Source organism: Alnus glutinosa, chromosome 4 (genome assembly GCF_958979055.1).
Source record: "Alnus glutinosa chromosome 4, dhAlnGlut1.1, whole genome shotgun sequence".
Taxonomy (NCBI): Eukaryota; Viridiplantae; Streptophyta; class Magnoliopsida; order Fagales; family Betulaceae; genus Alnus; species Alnus glutinosa.
In genome coordinates, this window is record NC_084889.1 from 15,277,478 (window position 1) to 15,299,818 (window position 22,341).

The 22,341-nt window shown below is 33.8% G+C and overlaps 1 protein-coding gene and 1 pseudogene across 1 annotated transcript; both read left to right on the plus strand.

The window, feature by feature from the left end:
- The first annotated feature begins 572 nt into the window (after positions 1-572).
- On the plus strand, positions 573-2,473 carry LOC133866163 (phytohormone-binding protein CSBP-like). The gene is made up of 2 exons (XM_062302712.1): positions 573-756; positions 2,184-2,473. Exons 1-2 carry the CDS (start codon positions 573-575, stop codon positions 2,471-2,473), a joined length of 474 nt encoding a protein of 157 aa, XP_062158696.1.
- An 18,319-nt stretch (positions 2,474-20,792) lies between these two features.
- LOC133866165 (phytohormone-binding protein CSBP-like) lies at positions 20,793-22,116 on the plus strand (annotated as a pseudogene).
- The last annotated feature ends 225 nt before the right edge of the window (positions 22,117-22,341 follow it).

Below are 22,341 nucleotides of genomic sequence, written 5' to 3' on the forward strand. Positions count from 1 at the left end.
TTTAGCCGAGGCGGCTAAAGCTTTGTAGAAAACAATTAATAGGCCATCTATATATCATCCTAGCTCATCTGATAAGAAAGAAGGAAAGATTCTATTCAAATATATATATATATATATATATATATATATAGATTTGCCTTAATATATGAACTGATAGGGTCAAATTAGGGTAAGAGCCTAAGAGGTGGAGTTGGAATCGAATTCTAACTCATTAGGATTAGATTATTTAATATTAGGATCAGAGTATATTTGAATTTGAATATTCGGTATTATCACTTTAGACGTTATCTACTTGTATTTCTATTTAAATGCTATTTGGTTGTTAATGTGAATAATGAAGAATTGATATAGACTTTTGTCTTTTGGTTTGTTTCCAGCCTTAATTGGATTCACTTGGGGTCTGTCTCCAGCCATTAATTGGAGTTCATTATCAGTACATTTTCCCTTCCATTTTCACATTCCTCCGTTGTTCATCCATTTCATCAAAAAGTACCTATCACGAACATTTATATTGTCTCTCATATATAACATATTACCCTTTTAAAATTTGCACTTGAGACTTGAGAGGAGCCATGACACAACAAGTACAAACCTCCCAAGCAAAAGTTGGTGTTGGGTTGGAGGTCCTCTGGAGAGCTTTGACAAAAGAATTGAGATTTGTGGCTCAAAAAGCTATCCCAAACTTAGTAAAGGATGTGGAATTGATCGAAGGTGACGGTGTCCTTGGTTCAATCCTGCTCTTCAAATTTTGCGATGGTCAGTCTATCTATTTTCATCATTAATTTTATTGATTATTTAATTGGCTTATAGATATATAGATTCACCTATATATATATAGGTAAAAATATATATTAGCCCCCCAAACTACCTCATTTTCTCCGGATGGCCCCACAAACTACCAATGCTTAGATTCTGGTCCCCCAAACTACCACTTTCTGATTTTTTGGCCTCATCTGTCCATTTATGCCGTCAATTCTAAACAGAATTCCGAAAATACTCCTCCTACACTTTGAAATTCTCACTGTTAAGGGAGGGGTATTTTCAGGTTTTTGGCCAATTTTTGTTAGAATTAACGGTATAAATAGACGGATGGGGCCAAAAAATCAGAAAGTGGTAGTTTGGGGGGTCGGAGTACAAGTGTTGGTAGTTGAGGGTGCCATCCGGAGAAAGGGTGGTAGTTTGGGGGGCTAATATATATTTTTCCCATATATATATATATATATAAGAGACCATTTTGTTAATATTTTTACATTCTCCCTTAATAAGGAAGACTCAACACGTGAAATATTTAATTGAAATGGGAAGTAATGATGGAGACACAGTCAGAACTCAAGGCTTTAATTTTTTTTTTATGAGTAATGCTACACATCATCCCCTTGTCCTCCTTTTGTCCCCCCAAAATTGATGTGGCTCTTAAAATCACCATTGAATTTTTGACATATCACTCTTGGGTTTTGATCCAATGGTGATTTTAAGAGCCACATCAATTTTGGGGGCACAAAAGGAGGACAAAGGCATGATGTCTAGCATTACTCTTTTCTTATACCATGTTAAATCACCACTTTTCCTAAAAGCTTAAGCTAATAATGATTGATTGACTATTTAATTACTATTATAGTACTTCCCCTCACGTGTGGGCTCAAAATCATCCTCAATAAGTGAGACCCAAAACACAGATATTTAATTGAAAGTTGGTTAAATTGTAGACAGTTTTAGAATTAAATTAAATAATTGAATTCATCCCTTCTAATAAGAAGATAGGAAATGATTGATTTAATTATTTAATTAAGGACATAAATTTTCTACAAACCAGCCTTTAAAAGCAATATGTATCATTTAAGCTATTAAAAAAAAACATTTGTTTCTCAAATGCTAATGGACACATGTCACTTTTAGAGGCTTTTTTGTAGGAAATTTGTGTTAGTTAGTTAATATCCCAATATTTTCACTCACCTGTGGGCTCAAACTTATTCCCTTTAATAAGTGAGACCTAGCATGTGTAATACTTAATTAGAATGAGTGAATTGTGAAAGTTAAGGTTCAAACTCATAACCTCTAGCTTTGATACCATGCATATTATATCTTATTAAAAAGTCAATACTAGTTTTTAATGGTTATATTTGCTGTTAATTGAGAATAAATTAATTAACAAGATAAGTTAATAAATAAACAAGGTGGAGGAGGTGTTTCGGCAATGGCATATCAGAAGGAGAAGATTGTGGAACTTGATGAGTCTCTGCATCAAATTACATTGGAAGTAATGGAAAGGGGGTATCTGAGTCTTGGTTTTGCTTCCTACAAGACAACTTTCATATTGACTTCGACTGGAGAGCAGGAGAGTTTGGTTGATGTCAGAGTTTCATATCATCACTCTCAAACAGATCAAGAAAGTGCCATGCCATCAAACACAGTGGACTCAACATTACATTTTATTAAGTGCTTAGAATCTTATTTCTTGAATGGTGCTTCCTAGATTCTTGTCTTTCTTTTCTTTTCTTTTAATGATTATAAACCAGGGTTGTGCTCTTAATTATGCTATATGCCGTGGGTGTCACAATATCACACTTGAACAATTTCATATTAATTATGATGATAATAATACATACATAAGTTTGAGCGAGAGAGAGAGAGGGAGAACAAGACCACCAGATATATGCTCTTAGAAAGGCTCCAGCTACACCGGAAATATCCAACAACATCTTCATATATATATATATATATGTATATATTAGATTGTATTGTGTTTACCACACCATCAAGTAAAGCAAATTCAAATATATAAATACAATATATCAAGTAATTCATTTGATAAAGAACTTACATCAAATTTCAAAAGAAGACATCATTTGTCAACTCCAAAATCTCAAATTACCAAAAGCTAGAACAAATAGTCACTGCAGAAAAGAACATGAATCCATAAAGCTTTTGGTACAGATTTATCTTCGTCCAAAATTGTAAACTTTTTTCCTTTTTGTAATGCAAATACGAATCAAATAAATTTAATGTCTTTGTCACGTGGAAAAATTCGTGGACACCAATCCATTGACTAATAGCAATTTTTAGGAATATTTGAATGCAAATAAATAGACAATTAATAAGGAAGTTGTTATTTGGCTAAACTATATATATATATATATATTAGAAGAAGTAACCAATTATTTTGTTTTGACTTCTCCCGCTTGTTATTGTTGTTGGGAAGTATTCTGCCACAATTTTTTTTTTCTTTTTCATATTTTTACAACAGCACACGTTTATGCCATAATTGCTAGTTGGTGGGGAGACGTGTTGAAAATTTCTCTTAACTCCGCATTGTATGTGACATAATTGTAGTGTTTAAAAATGAGTTAATTAGTGTTAGTCGTCAGCTTGGGTTGGAGATGGAGAAAATAACATGAACCTTTTTCTTGGGTTTGCTTTGGTCCTTGGTTCTTTACTGGCTAGCTAAGATATTGTACATACTTTTTATTTTTGGTTTTCTTTATTTTTAAAGTAATATTTATTTATTAGTTATCTATATTTTCAACTTTTGCAATTGGCAAGTAATATTTTATTACTAAAACGTCACTTTAAATTAGTCATCATATATAAGGTGATCGATTGAAATAATAGGCAGAGAAATGCAAGACATCCTGACATTACAGTGGAAATTTAACGTCTTCAAGCACAATAGTTGCAATACAAAAAAAAGCAGAAGCTGTAAAAGACACATGAAAAAAGTACAACCTGCTACTATGTTTGGGTGTTGATAAGCTACACAACCTGTAGTTCGACCTTATTGGCATACAAACTTAGATAAGCTACATATTACTTAGACACATTGATCAGACAAATTGCATGTATAGGACGATGGATTTGTCTAATTTTGTTCAGTTTCTGTCTCGCCAGCAACACCGTGTCCTGGATGACCATGACCATGTCCATGCCCATGCCCATGCCCGTGCTTATGGTCACCATGCTTGGCCTCCTCCACAGCGTCAGTTTGGACATTTTCCTCTATAAAAATGACCAGTTGAAGAAGCTAAGGTAAAAGGTAATATTCAAATTAACTACAAGAGAAAACGTCACTTACTTACCACACTTATCATCCCGATCTCTCATTATTTTGCAATTATATTTTTAAACCCAGATCATTTTTTATAACTTTTGCAATCATATTTTTAAACTTTAAAAAGTATAAATTTAGTGTATTCATCTTTCAATTTTTTTCAATTTTATTATTCCGTTAGAATTGTATGATTTTCTGTTAAATCTTGTCAAAATTCTTAAAATATCCCTGTTTTATTTTTAATATATATAAATATATATATTTCAAAGATCTTTTACAAATTCTGCTAAATCCTGAAACACATAAATCCTTGCAATTTTTTTCTTTTGTTTTTTTCCGTAAAAATGAGGGGTACTTTATGAATTTTGACACCTCTCTTAGAAAAATTATAACAAATTGGTGAAATTGAAAGATTGATTCTCGACACTTTTTTAAAGTTTATGGATTTGATTGAAAAAACAATAAAAGAAAGAAGTGGTAAGTGACGTTTTAAAAATAAAATAAAAGTGTAACACCCCGACCTCATGTGAAGAAGATGATAAGTAGCCCATATAGAGTGAGTAGTTTATAAAGATAATTATGAGTGCCAACTCCCACATTGCCTGTTTACTAGTTGAAACTGGGCGTCAGGAATTTAAGAAACGAAGTTCTTAACACTCCGATCCCCATATGGTGAAGATAAAGAGTAGCTTGCATAGAGTGAGTTGTTTATAATGATAGTCGTGAGTGATAAGTTTCACATTACTTAAGTACTCGATAAAAAAGACATTTATAAGGAATTCTAGGGAAGCTTCAAATTGACTAGTCATTTTTGAGGTGATAGCGCAAATTTAATTAGCACTTTTCTTTGGGTCATTACAAATTGTACTAGAGCCACCTAGTAATTCGTCATTTGGTACTGTTAGCACCGCATGACATGGCCTTGACGAGGAGGCTAGGGATTTAAGGGAGGGAGAGTTTTTAACACTTAGGTCTCATATTGAGAAGATGAGTAGCCCATATAGAAAGTTGGTAGTTTATAAGAGATTCTTATAGGAGCTAAGTCCTACATTGGTTACTTATCAGATGAAATTGGGCTTTATAAGTGATTCTAGGGAAGCTCTAAATTGACTAATTCTTTTGGGGTGATAGCGCAAATCTGGCTAGCGATTTTTCTTGAGTCATTACAAATGGTATTAGAGCTAGCTTGTAACGCTAGGTCATGTGGTACTGGAGCATTGCATGACGTGACCTTAAAGAGGACACCAGGAGGCTAAGAGGGGGAGTTTGTAACACCCCAGTCCCATACGGAAAAGATAAAGAGTAGCCCACATAGAGTGAGTGGTTTATAAAAATAACCATGAGTATTAATTCCTACATTGCCTAGTTATTAGGTGAAATTGGGTTTCATAAACAATTCTTTTGAAGGTTCAAATTGACTAGTCATTTTAGGGTGATAGCACAGATATGGCTAGCATTTTTTTCTAGGTCGTTACAAATGGTACTAGAGCCACCTAGTAATGCGTCATTTGGTATTGTCAACACCGCATGACATGGCCCTGACGAGTACGTCATGGGTTTAAAGGAGGGTGTTTGTAACACTCCGGTCCCATATTGGAAAAATGAGTAGCCCACATAGAGATTGTATAGTTTATAAGAGATGTTGATGGGTGCTAAGTCTCACATTGGGTACTTAATAGGTGATACTAAGCTTTATAAATGAAATTAGTAAAACTCCAAATTGACTGGTCATTTTTGGGTGATAGCTCAAATCTGGCTAGCGCTTTTCCTTAAGTCGTTACAAATGGTATCAAAGACAAGTTGTAACACCAGGCCTTACGGTTTGGAGCACCGCTTGACGTGGCCATGACGAGCACGTCAGGAGATTAAAAGCGGAAGTTTGTAATACCCCAGTCCCATATGAGATGATAAAGAGTAGCTCACATAGAGTGTATGGTTTATAAAGATAATCATGAGTGCTAAGTCCTACATTACTTAGTTATTGTGTGAAACTGGGCCTTATATAGAATTATATGGAAGCTCCAAATTGACTAGTCCTTTTTGGGTGAAAGCGCAAATGTAGCTAGCGCTTTTTTCTGGGTCGTTACATGAAGATGAGGCTCTCCATGTTGTACATGCATTGAGGAAGGAAGAAAAGAATTCGTGCATATATGGCATATTGATTGACGATGCCAGAGTTATGCTGAATAGTTTGCAGAATTAGAAGGTGACTCATGTCATAAGGAAGGTAAATGGAGAAGTTCATAGGCTTGCCAAAGAAGCACTTTCTCTTATGGGCAAATGAGTTCATATGGAGGACGCCACTCATTATATTATTAACATTGTTGCTACTAAATGTCGTAATTGAGTGCTTTCTCATTATTGAAAACATCGCTAGTCTGAATTAATAATAATAAAAACAGTACTCTCATAACAAATAAATTCAGTAGTCGGTAATTGTGCTCCTATAAGGCTAAAGTATATATACAACGATGGTTACATTGCAAACAGCGAAGAATGGCTACGTGACATATATATGGACGTCATAGATGGAATTATATCATTTATGCTTCGAAAGAAACATTTAGACGAGGAGGCTAAAGCTTTGTAGAAAACAATTAATAGGCCATCTATATATCATCCTAGCTCATCTGATAAGAAAGAAGAAAAGATTCTATTCAAATATATATATATATTGATTTGCCTTAATATATGAACTGATAGGGACAAATTAGGGTAAGAGCCAAAGAGGTTGAGTTGGAATGGAATTCCAACTCATTCGGATTAGATTAGTTAATATTAGGATCAGAGTATATTTGAATTTGAATATTAGGTATTATCACTTTAGACGTTATCTACTTGTAGTTCTATTTAAATGCTATTTGGTTGTTAATGTGAATAATGAAGAATTGATATAGACTTTTGTCTTTTGGTTTGTTTCCAGCCTTAATTGGATTCACTTGGGGTCTGTCTCCAGCCATTAATTGGAGTTCATTATCAGTACATTTTCCCTTCCATTTTCACATTCCTCCATTGTTCATCATTTCATCAAAAAGTACCTATCACGAACCTTTATATTGTCTCTCATATATAACATATTACCCTTTGAAAACTTGCACTTGAGACTTGAGAGGAGCCATGACACAACAAGTACAAACCTCCCAAGCAAAAGTTGGTGTTGGGTTGGAGGTCCTCTGGAGAGCTTTGACAAAAGAATTGAGATTTGTGGCTCAAAAAGCTATCCCAAACTTAGTAAAAGATGTGGAATTGATCGAAGGTGACGGTGGCCTTGGTTCAATCCTGCTCTTCAAATTTTGCGATGGTCAGTCAATCTATTTTCATCATTAATTTTATTGATTATTTAATTGGCTTATAGATATATAGATTCACCTATATATATATATATATATAAGGGAGACCATTTAATTAATATTTTTACATTCTCCCTTAATAAGGAAGACTCAACACTTGAAATATTTAATTGAAATGGGAAGTAAATGATGGAGACACGATTAGAACTCAAGGCTTTAATTTTTTCTTATACCATGTTAAATCACCACTTTTCCTAAAAGCTTAAGCTAATAATCAATGATTGACTATTTAATTAATATTATAACACTTCCCTCACGTGTGGGCTCAAACTCATCCTCAATAAGTAAGACCCAAAACGCAAATATTTAATTGAAAGTTGGTTAAATTGTAGATAGTTTTAGAATTAAATTAAATAGTTGAATTCATCCCTTCTTATGAGTAGATAGGAAATGATTGATTTAATTATTTAATGAAGGACAAAATTTTTCTACAAACCAGCCTTTAAAAGCAATATTTATTATATAAGCTATTAAAAAAAAAACATGTGTTTCTCATATGCTAATGGACACATGTCAATTTTAGAGGCTTTTTTTGTCGGAAATTTGTGTTAGTTAATTAATATCCTAATATTTTCACTCACCTGTGGGCTCAAACTTATCCCCTTTAATAAGTGAGACCCAACATGTGTAATACTTAATTAGAATGAAGAGTGAATTGTGAAAGTTAAGGTTCAAACTCGTGACTTCTAGCTTTAATACCATACATATTATATCTTATGAAAATGTCAATAATAGTTTTTAATAGTTATATTTGCTGTTAATTTAGAATAAATTAATTAACAAGATAAGTTAATAAATAAACAAGGTGGAAGAGGTGTTTCGGCAATGGCATATCAGTAGGAGAAGATTGTGGAACTTGATGAGTCTCTGCATCAAATTACATTGGAAGTAATGGAAGGGGGGTATCTAAGTCTTGGTTTTGCTTCCTACAAGACAACTTTCATACTGACTTCAACTGGAGAGCAGGAGAGTTTGGTTGATGTCAAAGTTTCATATCATCACACTCAAACAGATCAAGAAAGTGTTAGAAATATTGAACATATTACTTAAACTAACATGTGCAGCGGAAAACAAATAAGACAGGATTCAGGCTTACCTCTAGCCATATTTGCTCAAGCTTTTCCACGATCCATCTGAAGAACAAGAAAAGATTATTTGAGGGATCTTCTAACCTATGCCTATGACTGTATTGCCGTACTGATGGTGTACACAGGCTATTAATTTATAGGATAGGTCAGGGACCCTCAAATATGGTAAGTACCGTATTGTTCCTCCCATCAAGGAAACAATATTATTAATTGATTTTAAATCAATTAATCGATTCCTTTACGGTAATTTAATTAATTAAATTAGCTAACCGTAATACCGTATATACTATTTATTTATTAAATTGTTAATAAATACTTCCTTATGTGGCATATAGGCCATATATGGAGATAATATCTTACATTCTCCCACTTGGCCTTTATGACACATAACCTTATGGTATTAGGTTCTTTAGTTTGGCCAATCACTTATGGAATCCTCCCACTCAGATAAGAAATGTTCCACACGAATCATGGCGGTAAAACCATTATAAAATTAGGTCATCCCTTCCATGTATCACAATGTAAAACACTCCTTACATGAGTACCTTATGGATAATCAAGCTTTATGAATGAACTTCCTATAAGTCATTCGGGTCCAACTTTATTTATCCTCATGATAAAATAACAAATGTGCACAAAATCTTTATTATCATAACTTTATGTCTATAGACCAAAAAGAGACAAACCAAGCGAAAATCAATTAATGAGTCTCATATATTCCGCATGACTTTATTCTTTCTTTACCGGTAAACTTTAAGTCATGGGATCCGCAATCATTAATTCAGTACTTATATGCTTAATAGACCCTTTATGTCTCTTACTGTTATCTCTCGTACTGAGATACTTGATGTTGATTTACCTCTGCTTCTACTCTTTATTCTTATAAAAGAAGATTATAGTAGAATTACCGCAGAGTATCTTTATGGTCTAACTGTAAAATCGACAATATTGAGACTTTCAACAAAATGTCTCAACCATCATGCCTGTGTACTATATTCATAGCACGCTAGAATTTTAGCTTTCTTGGTAGACGTAGCAACCATAGTCTGCATACTGCATCTTTAAGATATATCTCTCAATAAAAAGATATATACCCTAAATAGACTTTCTACTATCTACACAATCAGCAAAACTCAAATCTGAACAACTAACCACCTTCAAATGGAAAGTGTATCCTTAGGTTAAGTTGTACTTCTTGGTTCCTTGCATATACCGCAAGACTTTATTTGCAGCACTTTATTGACCAAATATTCTTATTGTCAGTCATATGGTTATGCATAATGCAGACGCTTTAAAAAACCCTTTTATCTGCCCTTATTCCAATACCTTTTGGGACATTAATCTGTATATAATTGGTCCCTCTTAATTGCTACTGAAGGTGCAAATCCTTCATTCTAAATTTTCCCAAAACTTTTTCAATGTAGGCCTTCCGAGACAATGTTAATATTCTTTATGTCTCTGTGAATCTCTATGTCAAAAGACATAAGAGGTTTCACCCAAATCCTTCATTTCAAAGTTTTGTGAAAAGAACTTTATGTAGCAAACCTAAATCACCACTTGCAAAAATAATATCTACATATAGGACTAGAAAGATTACTGTACTCCCACTAACCTTAAGGTATATATACTAATCAACAAGGTTTTCTATAAACAATAAAACAATAACCTTGTAAAAAGTATATTACCATTGAGAGATCTATCACAGCCCATAAATAGAATTCTTTAATTTGCAAGCTTTCTGACTGTTATTTATAAAACCTTTTGGTTGTTTCATGTAAACCTCGTCTTTAAGATCCCCATTCAGAAAAGTTGTTTTCGCATCCACTTGATGTAGCTCTAGATCAAAAATAAGCTACTAATGCTATGATCATCTTGATGAACCATCCTTAGACACTGGAGAGAATGTTTCACGATAATCAATGCCTTCCTTATGAGTAAAACCATTGGCTATGAGTCTAGCTCGACCTTTCAGCTATGGACTTATCTCTTACTTCATGGCACTGAATCTCAATGTGGAGTTTTCTCCACTCATAGCATGTGAAAACAACTTTGGATCATCTTTATGTCCAATGTCAACATCAGACTCTGGGAGGTATACAACATAATTACTAAGAATTGTTGATCTCCTTATTCTATAGGATTTTTCTAAATTCTACTTCCTCTGCATTTTGCAATGGGAGAATAGACTTTTGAACCTGTTCTGCATGAGTTAGTTGTTCTAGAAATGATTGTGGCTCAGGATAATCAATCTGATTTTCCATGAATACAATCAATCATCCTCTATGAGGAGGAGATTTGGCAAACTCTAGTGCTTCCTCAAATGAGCACTCCCACTGGGTTCCGCATCCTCTAGAAATTTTACAATCAACAACTCTAGGCTTATGTGAAGGATAATAAAAACCCCTTAAAGTTTGCTAGATAGCTTATAAAAGATCCGCTGGTTGTCCTTGAATCTAATTTCCTTAGGCGAGGATTATAAATCCCCTCTTTAGCAAGGCAACCCTACATGTGTAAATAATTTAAACTTAATCTTCCATCTATTTCATAAAAGGTATCTCAAGGACAACCTTAAATGGAATCCTGTTTAACATATATACAACAGTCTTCAAAGCTTTACTCTATAAGGGTAATAACAGATTAGTATTACTAATCATTTCCTTTTTGTGTATACCTACCTTAATACTCTATGCCTAGATTAGATCTAATGATCTTCATGCTGTTTCTCTTCTTCTTCCTTATAGGTATTAAGAGCATTCAATACCCCAGCTTTAATATTTAGAAAATAGAGATACATAAACTTTATATGGTCATCACTAAAAGAGATAAAAATATCTCTGACCATTTAGGCAATGAGTATGAAAGGGTCAACACCTTTCAATGTACATGATCTCAAGAATCTCAAAAGGCTCTCTTTGGCACCTCTAGTGGACTTGTTGGAATGCTTTCCCTTATGCAGTCCACACAAGTACCAAAGTCAGTAAATTACAGATTTTCATTTTCTGTATAGAGATATATTTCAATCTCCAAAGCCATAACAAGAGCATTTTTAAATTCTCAAAGACTCTACTTTACATCAACATCAGTATGCAAAACCAAACAAGTAATTTTGTTTCAAAATTGGGATGTAGGTCAATTTTAAATAGACTTTAAATAAACCTCAACCAATATTCCACCCAAAAAATAAGAAAAATTTCAAGTTTAAAATAAAATTGAAATTTTTAACAAGCCAAACTAGAAAATAAATTTATAAAAGATTATGGAATATAAATTATTTTTGAGGTAAAAAAATTATAACTGAATCTCAAAATTAACCTATAGATCCCAACAACCTCAAATTATAAATACGTGTTATTCATTTTAAAAAGACTCTGCATTTGTGTTGACAACGTGGATTGTTAAACCATAAACAATCCACAATATATTTGAATGAGTCACTAAAAGAGATTCACGACATACCAGATATATGAGATTATCTTTATTTTAAGTCATTTCTTATACTTCATGCAATCTTTCTTTATATGCCCTTAATTTTCCTTACTGCATGAGAAATAGGTATCTTGATTGCCATAATACTTTATTGGCACCTTATTCTCATGCTTTAAGTGTTGGACATGATTGCATTTATCGGTCCTTCCCTTGACATGAGTAACCATGTGAACACTTTATGAATTCTCTCATATCCTTGAACACACATGGTTCAAAGTTTATTTACTAACCATTTATCCTTACGTGTGTTACAAGATAAAATTCTACACTTAGAAGAGAGAATTCAAAAATTGAAATAGAACAATAATGACTTAAAAAATCTAAATCTTTAGGGACTTAAGCTAAACTACAATATCCTTCATTCCCATAATGGAATTAGAAACAATCAAATGAAAAAGCTTATTAATCTTTTTCCAGTCAGAAAAATATTACCATAATGGATTGGAATATAAAACTATCAAAGTAGAGTAATATGAATAGCTGCAATAACCAAGAAAATAAATACTTTAATGCTATGAATTAACTTTATTTTAAATTAGCCAATGCCAATTTAAATAGTAAATTTCAACCTACCTGTGGGCAAAGGTTGCATCATGCATGAAATTTACTCTTTATTAATAAGACTAAAGCAAATTTAAATATTAAAAAATAAAATTCTTCGTACCTTTGGGCAACCGAAAGAAATTTTACTTTTAATACTAAATTTGTTATCTTATTCTAATTAAGTCAAAAAAAAATAAAAACTTCCCTTTGGGGATAAGTAATTAAATTTATGAATTAACTACAAGACGGTGTCAACTTTATTTTAAATTAGCCAATGCCAATTTAAATAGTAAATTTCAACCTACCTTTGGGGAAAGGTTGCATCACGCATGAAATTTACTCTTTATTAATAAGACTAATAAATTTAAATATTAATAAATAAAATTCTTCGTACCTATAGGCAACCGAGAGAAATTTTACTTTCAATACTAAATTTGTTATCTTATTCTAATTAAGTCATAAAAATAAAAACTTCCCTGTGGGGATAAGTAATTAAATTTATGAATTAATTACAAGACGATGTTAATTTTTCTATATGAAGTTCACGTGTACGATCTTTATGCGATTATTATAAAATCGAGATGCTGTGGCTCTCCCAAAATCATAATAATCATGCTGTAATTCATGAACATCTAATAAATCTTTATGAGGTTCATGCGTGTAATCCTGATGTAATTATCATTAAAATTTGGGATGTTGTGGCTCCCCAAAATCATAATGATAATTATGTGTGTGTAATCTTGATGCAATTGTCATTCAAAATTGGGATGCTGTGGCTCTCCCAAAATTATCATGATAATTGCTACTTCATTAACATCTAACAACTTTATAGATGCCCCCTTAATAGCCCCAGGAATATAACAAACCAATACTTAAATGGGGTAAACAGCATTTTCCAAGGTGTAACCAGGTGAGTTCCCAGGAAAGTGACGGGGGTCACATGGACACACTTGAATCCCAAGACTTTCCTAGCCAGAACTTTTCTAGACATTGCATTCTTGGCATTACTGTAAACACACCAGCATATATGGTATTGTTAATTATTCTTAGGTCTAGGCATCAAGCAATTTTTATTTAAACAATATAAATTCAACAATTAAAAATATATTTCTCAATTCATGTATTAAAGAAACAATAATTTTAATACATAGTACTGTAAATAATAAAGGAAATAAAATTTTAATGTGAAAGCATAAAACCAGGCTTAGCTCAATGGTTTGAAGCTTGTAGCTTAATGGACTCAAAGGTCCCAAGTTCAAATCTCTACCTAAGCCTTATTTTTCCTTATTTTCACAAAATTCAAAAGGGTCACTGTATTGGGCTGGCCCAATATGATCAGCCCACTTAATCGGGTCAGGTTTCTTGCTACATATTAATCGGGTCGGGTCTCTGTATTTGTCACTTAATGGGCCTCCCTCTTTTTTTTTTTTTTTTAAAAGCCATATAGGGCCAACGGGTTTCTGGATTGGGCTGACCCATCGCTTAGCAACTGGTTGGGATAATGGGTTCAAACCTATACCCGATGAATAACCCGACCCGCGGGTCGAAACCCTAACCCGTATGCCCAAAAAAATGACCCGAAAAAACCCCTAACCCTAGCCGCCGCCCTTTCATCTTCCTTATGCGCCGGCCGCTCAAATGGATCCTGCTGCCACCTTATGCAGCGGCCATGAGGGGCCGCTGCTTAGCAGCCACGGCGACCCCTTTGGGTCGCCGATTGCCTAGGAACCAGGCGGCCCGTTCTTGTGACGGGGAAGAGGCCGCTTGCAGCGGCTTCTTCCATCCGGAAAAACGCCGGCCCATACGGGTCGGTCCCTTCTGCATGCGGCGAAAACCCGCTTAGCCTTATGCGGGTTTTCGCTAGCGGATGGCCGGTCTTCTTCAGGCGCCGGCTACTGCCGCTGCCTAGCAGCAACGGCGACCCAGAGAGGTCGCCGTTGGTCTAGGATCTAGGCGACCTGTGAGGGCCGCCAGTCCCGGTGAAGGGGGAGGCCGCTGGAAGCGGCCTCTCCTTCGACAAACGACGCCGGCCACGACGGGCCGGCGCCTACTGTATGTCGATGGCGATTCTACACGGCAACGACGTCACGCCAGTGATGGTAACGGGAAGAGGCCACAGTAGTGGCCTCTCCACGAATCGACAATGACGCCACTGCGATGCCGGCCATTAGCTGGCGAATGGCCTGTACAGAGAAGCAATCGGCCATGGGTTTCAAGAAGCATTGCACAGTGGGTTTTACAAGGGCAAAACGGTAAAAACAAGGGTTTCAACCGTATATGAACATGAACAGATGCAAAACAAATTCGAAACACAAACACGTACAGTTCATGAACAATAATAATAATAGGCTGAATTTTGTTCTATATGAAACAATGGAACAAACAAAATGTTGAAAAAACTAATACCCATATGTTTTTCAACCGTTCGTGAACGATGAATATAATTGCAAATAAATTATGTTCACAAAAATATTAACTTCAATAAAGACTTAATGCTAAACAAAATAGCATAGAGGTCGCTCTAATACCACAAGTTAGAAATATTGAACATATTACTTAAACTAACATGCGCAGCGGAAAACAAATGAGACAAGATTCAGGCTTACCTCTAGCCATATTTGCTCAAGCTTTTCCACGATCCATCTAAAGAACAAGAAAAGATTATTTAAGGGATCTTCTAACCTATGCCTATGACTGTATTGCCGTACTGATGGTGTACACAGGCTATTAATTTATAGGCTAGGTCAGGGACCCTCAAATATGGTAAGTAACGTATTGTTCCTCCCATCAAGGAAACAATATTATTAATTGATTTTAAATCAATTAATCGATTTTTTTACGGTAATTTAATTAATTAAATTACCTAATCATAATACCGTATATACTATTTATTTATTAAATTGTTAATAAATACTTCCTTATGTGGCATATAGGCCATATATGAAGAAAAGTGCCATGCCATCAAACACAGTGGACTCAACATTACATTTTATTAAGTGCTTAGAATCTTATTTCTTGAATGGTGCTTCCTAGATTCTTGTCTTTCTTTTCTTTTCTTTTAATGATAATAAACCAGGGTTGTGCTCTTAATTATGCTATATGCCATGGGTGTCACAATCTCACACCTGAGCAATTTCATATTAATTATGATGATAATAATACATACATAAGTTTGAGCGAGAGAGAGAGAGAGAGTGAACAAGACCACCAAATATATGCTCTTAGAAAGGCTCGAGCTAACTGGAAATATCCAAGAACAACTTCATATATATATATATATATATATATATATATATATATATATATATATATATATATATATATATATTAGATTGTATTGTGTTTACTACACTATCAAGTAAAGCAATTTCAAATATATAAATACAATATATCAAGTAATTCATTTGATAAAGAACTTACAGCAAATTTCAAAAGACGACATCATTTGTCAACTCGAAAATCTCCAATTACCAAAAGCTTGAACAAATAGTCACTGCAGAAAAGAACATGCATCTATAAATCTTTTGGTACAGTTTTATCTTCGTCCAAACATGTAAACTTTATCCTTTTTGTAAAGCAAATAGGAATCAAATAAATTTAATGTCTTTGTCACGTGGGCACCAATCCATTGACCAAAGTTCAACTAGAAAAAGCAACAAATGTGAATTAAATATAAGAAAAATATTTGTAAAGTAAAAATTTCTTGAAGAATGCAATACCAGTTGTTTACTATAATAAATTTGAAAGATTATGATCTCGACAAAATTGAAATATTTAGTGAAACCAACTCAGGGTACATTTGGGATTGAGATTTCGTAGACAAAAAGTACGATTTTAAATCAAATCCCAGAAAATAAATCGTTTGGGAATTGCAAATTTGAAAACACAGAAAATTGTATTTTCAAATCACAAGAAATGGAGTGCTTTTTTGAAACACATAATTTTAAAGGCTAACCTCTGATTTTAAAGGTCAGACTGTGATCTTGCCAAACACTTAACTGCGTTTTTAAAAATAATTATTTCAAATCGAACATTTTCAAATCGTTATTTTAAAATCGCATTTTTTGAAATCGCAAACCCAAACAGGCTCTTAGTCACACAAGATAAAGAAATTTATTGAACAAACTAATAGCAATTTTTAGGAATATTTGAATGCAAATAAATAGACAATTAACAAGGAAGTTGTTGTTTGGATAAACTATATATATATATATATATATTAAAAGAAGTAACCAATTATTTTGTTTTGACTTCTCCCACTTGTTATTGTTATTGGGAAGTATTTTGCCACAATTGTTTTTTTTTTTTTTTTTCATATTTTTACAATAGCACGCATTTATGCCATAATTGCTAGTTGGTGGGGAGACGTGTTGAAAATTTCTCTTAACTCCTCATTGTACGTGACATAATTGTAGTGTTTAAAAAAGAGTTAATTAGTGTTAGTTGTCAGCTTTGGCTAGAGATGGAGAAAATAACATGAACCTTTTTCTTGGGTTTGCTTTGGTCCTTGGTTCTTTACTGGCTAGCTAAGATATTGTAGATACTTTTTATTTTTGGTTTGCTTTATTTTTAAAGGAATATTTATTTATTAGTTATCTATATTTTCAACTTTTGCAATTGGCAAGTAATATTTTATTCCTAAAACGTCACTTTAAATTAGTCATCGTATATAAGGTGATCGATTGAAATAATAGGAAGAGAAATGCAGACATCCTGACATTACAGTGGAGATTTAACATCTTCAAGCACAATAGTTGCAATACAAAAAAAAAAAAAGCAGAAGCTGCAGAAGACACATGAAAAAAGTACAACCTGCTACTATGGTTGGGAGTTGATAAGCTACACAACTTGCAGTGCGACCTTATTGGCATACAAACTTAGATAAGCTACATATTACTTAGACACATTGATCAGACAGACTGCATGTATAGGACGATGGATTTGTCTAATTTTTTGTTCGATTTCTGTCTCGCCAGCAGTACCGTGTCCTGGATGACCATGACCATGTCCATGGCCGTGGTGACCATGTCCATGCCCATTTCGATGCCCGTGCTTATGGTCCCCATGCATGGCCTCCTCCACAGCGTCAGTTTGGACATTTTCCTCTATAAAAATGACCAGTTGAAGAAGTTAAGGTAAAATGTAATATTGAAATTAACTACAAGAGAAAACGTCACTTTCTTACCACACTTACCATCCCGATCTCTCATTATTTTGCAATTATATTTTTAAACCCAGATCATCTTTTATCACTTTTGCAATCATATTTTAAACTTTAAAAAATATCAATTTAGTGTATTCATCTTTCAATTTTTTTCAATTTTATTATTCCGTTAGAATTGTATGATTTTCTGTTAAATCTTGTCAAAATTCTTAAAATATCCCTGTTTTATTTTTAATATATATATATATCAAAGATCTTTTACAAATTCTGCTAAATCCTGAAACACTTAAATCCTTGCAATTTTTTTCTTTTGTTTTTTTTCCATAAAAATGAGGGGTATTTCATGAATTTTGACACCCCTCTTTGAAAAATTTTAAAAAAAAAAATTGTTGATATTGAAAGATTGATACTTGACACTTTTTTAAAGTTTATGGATTTGATTGCAAAAACAATAAAAGTAAGAAGTGATAAGTGAAGTTTTAAAAATAAAATAAAAGTGTAACACCCCGACCTCATGTGAAGAAGATGATGAGTAGCCCACATAGAGTGAGTAGTTTATAAAGATAATTATGAGTGCCAACACCCACATTGTTTGTTTACTAGTTGAAACTGGGCGTCAGGGATTTAAGAAACAAAGTTTTTAACACTCCGGCCCCCATATGGTGAAGATAAAGAGTAGCTTACATAGAGTGAGTTGTTTATAAAGATAGTCGTGAGTGATAAGTTTCACATTACTTAAATACTAGATGAAACTGACATTTATAAGGAATTCTAGGAAAACTTCAAATTGACTAGTCATTTTGAGGTGATAGCGCAAATTTAATTAGCACTTTTCTTTGGGTCATTACAAATTGTACTATAGCCACCTAGTAATGCGTCATTTGATACTATTAGCACCGCATGACATGGCCTTGACGAGGAGGCTAGGGATTTAAGTGAGGGAGAGTTTTTAACACTTTGGTCTCATATTGAGAAGATGAGTAGCCCACATAGAAAGTTGGTAGTTTATAAGAGATTCTTATAGGAGCTAAGTCCCACATTGGTTACTTATCAGATGAAATTGGGCTTTATAAGTGATTCTAGGGAAGCTCTAAATTGACTAATTCTTTTGGGGTGATAGCGCAAATCTGGCTAGCGATTTTTCTTGAGTCGTTACAAATGGTATCAAAGCTAGCTTGTAACGCCAGGTCATGTGGTACAGGAGCATTGCATGACGTGACCCTAAAGAGGACACCAGGAGGCTAAGAGGGGGAGTTTGTAATACCCCAGTCCCATACGGAAAAGATTAGGAGTAACCCAAATAGAGTGAGTGGTTTATAAAAATAACCATGAGTATTAATTCCTACATTGCCTAGTTATTAGGTGAAACTGGGTTTTATAAAGAATTCTTTTGAAGCTTCAAATTGACTAGTCATTTTGGTGTAATAGCGCAGATATGGCTAGCGTTTTTTTCTAGGTCGTTATAAATGGTACTAGAGCCACCTGGTAATGCATCATTTGGTACTGTCAACACCGCATGACATGGCCCTGACGAGTACGTCATGAGTTTAAAGGAGGGAGTTTGTAACACTCCGGTCTTATATTGGAAAAATGAGTAGCCCACATAGAGATTGTGTAGTTTATAAGAGATGTTTATGGGTGCTAAGTCTCACATTGGCTTATTAGGTGATACTAGGCTTTATAAGTGATTTTAGTAAAACTCCAAATTGACTAGTCATTTTTTGGTGATAGCTCAAATCTGGCTAGAGCTTTTCCTTAGGTCGTTACAAATGGTATCAAAGACAGGTTGTAACACCAGGCCTTGCGGTTCTGGAGGACCGCATGACGTGGCCATGACGAGCATGTTAGGAGTTTAAAAGCGGAAGTTTGTAACACCCAATCCCATATGAGAAGATAAAGAGTAGCTCACATAGAGTGTGTGGTTTATAAAGATAATCATGAGTGCTAAGTCCTACATTACTTAGTTATTATGTGAAACTGGGCCTTATATAGAATTATATGGAAGCTCCAAATTGACTAGCCCTTTTGGGGTAATAGTGCAGATGTAGCTAGCGCTTTTTTCTGGGTTGTTTCATAAAGATGATGCTCTCCATGTTGTACGTGCATTGAGGAAGGAAGAAAAGAATTCATGCATAAATGGCCAATTGATTGACGATGCCAGAGTTATGCTGAATAGTTTGCAGAATTAGAAGGTGACTCATGTCATAAGGAAGGCAAATGGAGAAGTTCATAGGCTTGCCAAAGAAGCACTTTCTCTTATGGGCAAATGAGTTCATATGGAGGAAGCCACTCATTATATTATTAACATTGTAGCTGCTAAATGCCGTAATTGAGTGCTTTCTCATTGATGAAAACATCGCTAGACTGAATTAATAATAATAATAATAATAATAATAAAAACAGTACTCACATAACAAATAAATTCAGTAGTCGGTAATTGTGCTCCTATAAGGCTAAAGTATCTATACAACGATGGTTAAATTGCAAACATCGAAGAATGGCTACATGACATATATATGGAGGTCATAGATGGAATTATATCGTTTATGCTTCGAAAGAAACATTTAGACGAAACGGCTAAAGCTTTGTAGAAAACAATTAATAGGCCATCTATATATCATCCTAGCTCATCTGATAAGAAAGAAGAAAAGATTCTATTCAAATATATATATAGATTTGCCTTAATATATGAACTGATAGGGTCAAATTAGGGTAAGAGCCTAAGAGGTGGAGTTGGAATGGAATTCCAACTCATTAGGATTAGATTAGTTAATATTAGTATCAGAGTATATTTGAATTTGAATATTAGGTATTATCACTTTAGACGTTATCTACTTGTATTTCTATTTAAATGTTATTTGGTTGTTAATGTGAATAATGAAGAATTGATATAGACTTTTGTCTTTTGGTTTGTTTCCAGCCTTAATTGAATTCACTTGGGGTCTGCCTCCATCCATTAATTGGAGTTCATTATCAGTACATTTTCCCTTCCATTTTCACATTCCTCCATTGTTCATCCATTTCATCAAAAAGTACCTATCATGAACCTTTATATTGTCTCTCATATATAACATATTACCCTTTTGAAAACTTGCACATGAGACTTGAGAGGAGCCATGACACAACAAGTACAAACCTCCCAAGCAAAAGTTGGTGTTAGGTTGGAGGTCCTCTGAAGAGCTTTGACAAAAGAATTGAGATTTGTGGCTCAAAAAGCTATCCCAAACTTAGTAAAGGATGCGGAATTGATCGAAGGTGACGGTGGCCTTGGTTCAGTCCTGCCCTTCAAATTTTGCGATGGTTAGTCTATCTATTTTCATCATTAATTTTGTTAATTATTTAATTGGCTTATAGATATATAGATTCACCTATATATATAAGGGAGACCATTTAATTAATATTTTTACATTCTCCCTTAATAAGGAAGACTCAACACGTGAAATATTTAATTGAAATTGGAGGTAAATGATGGAGACACGGTTAGAACTCAAGGCTTTAATTTTTTTTTTATACCATGTTAAATCACCACTTTTCCTAAAAGCTTAAGCTAATAATGAATGATTGACTATTTAATTAATATTATAATACTTCCCTTCACGTGTGGGCTCAAACTCATCCTTAATAAGTGAGACCCAAAATGCAGATATTTAATTGAAAGTTGGTTAAATTGTAGATAGTTTTAGAATTAAATTAAATAATTGAATTCATCCCTTCTTATAAGAAGATAGGAAATGATTGATTTAATTATTTAATTAAGGACATAAATTTTCTACAAACCAGCCTTTAAAAGCAATATGTATCATTTAAGCTATTAAAAAAAAATATGTTTCTCACATGCTAATGGACACGTCACTTTTAGAGGCTTTTTTTGTAGGAAATTTGTGTTAGTTAATTAATATCCCAATATTTTCACTCACCTGTGGGCTCAAACTTATCCCCTTTAATAAGTGAGACCCAGCATGTGTAATACTTAATTAAAATGAGGGGTGAATTGTGAAAGTCAGGGTTCAAACTCATAATCTCTAACTTTGATACCATGCATATTATATCTTATTAGAAAGTCAATACTAGTTTTTAATAGTTATATTTGCTGTTAATTTAGACTAAATTAATTAACAAGATAAGTTAATAAATAAACAAGGTGGAGGAGGTGTTTCGGCAATGGCATATCAGAAGGAGAAGATTGTGGAACTTGATGAGTCTCTGCATCAAATTACAATGGAAGTAATGGAAGGGGGGTATCTGAGTCTTGGTTTTGCTTCCTACAAGACAACTTTCATATTGACTTCGACTGGAGAGCAGGAGAGTTTAGTTGATGTCATAGTTTCATATCATCACTCTCAAACAGATCAAGAAAGTGCCATGCCATCAAACACAGTGGACTCAACATTACATTTTATTAAGTGCTTAGAATCTTATTTCTTGAATGGTGCTTCCTAGATTCTTGTCTTTCTTTTCTTTTCTTTTAATGATTATAAACCAGGGTTGTGCTCTTAATCATGCTATATGCCATGGGTGTCACAATCTCACACCTGAACAATTTCATATTAATTATGATGATAATAATACATACATAAGTTTGAGCGAGAGAGAGAGAGGGAGAACAAGACCACCAGATATATGCTCTTAGAAAAGCTCCAGCTACACCGGAAATATCCAAGAACA

What these genes read in the sequence shown, in the direction of transcription:
- LOC133866163 (XM_062302712.1), top strand. Translation starts at nt 573, where the DNA reads ATGACACAACAAGTACAAACCTCCCAAGCAAAAGTTGGTGTTGGGTTG. An exon ending in GCTCTTCAAATTTTGCGATG is followed by an intron (nt 757 to 2,183) that starts GTCAGTCTATCT and finishes AAGGTGGAGGAG; the next exon opens with GTGTTTCGGCAATGGCATAT.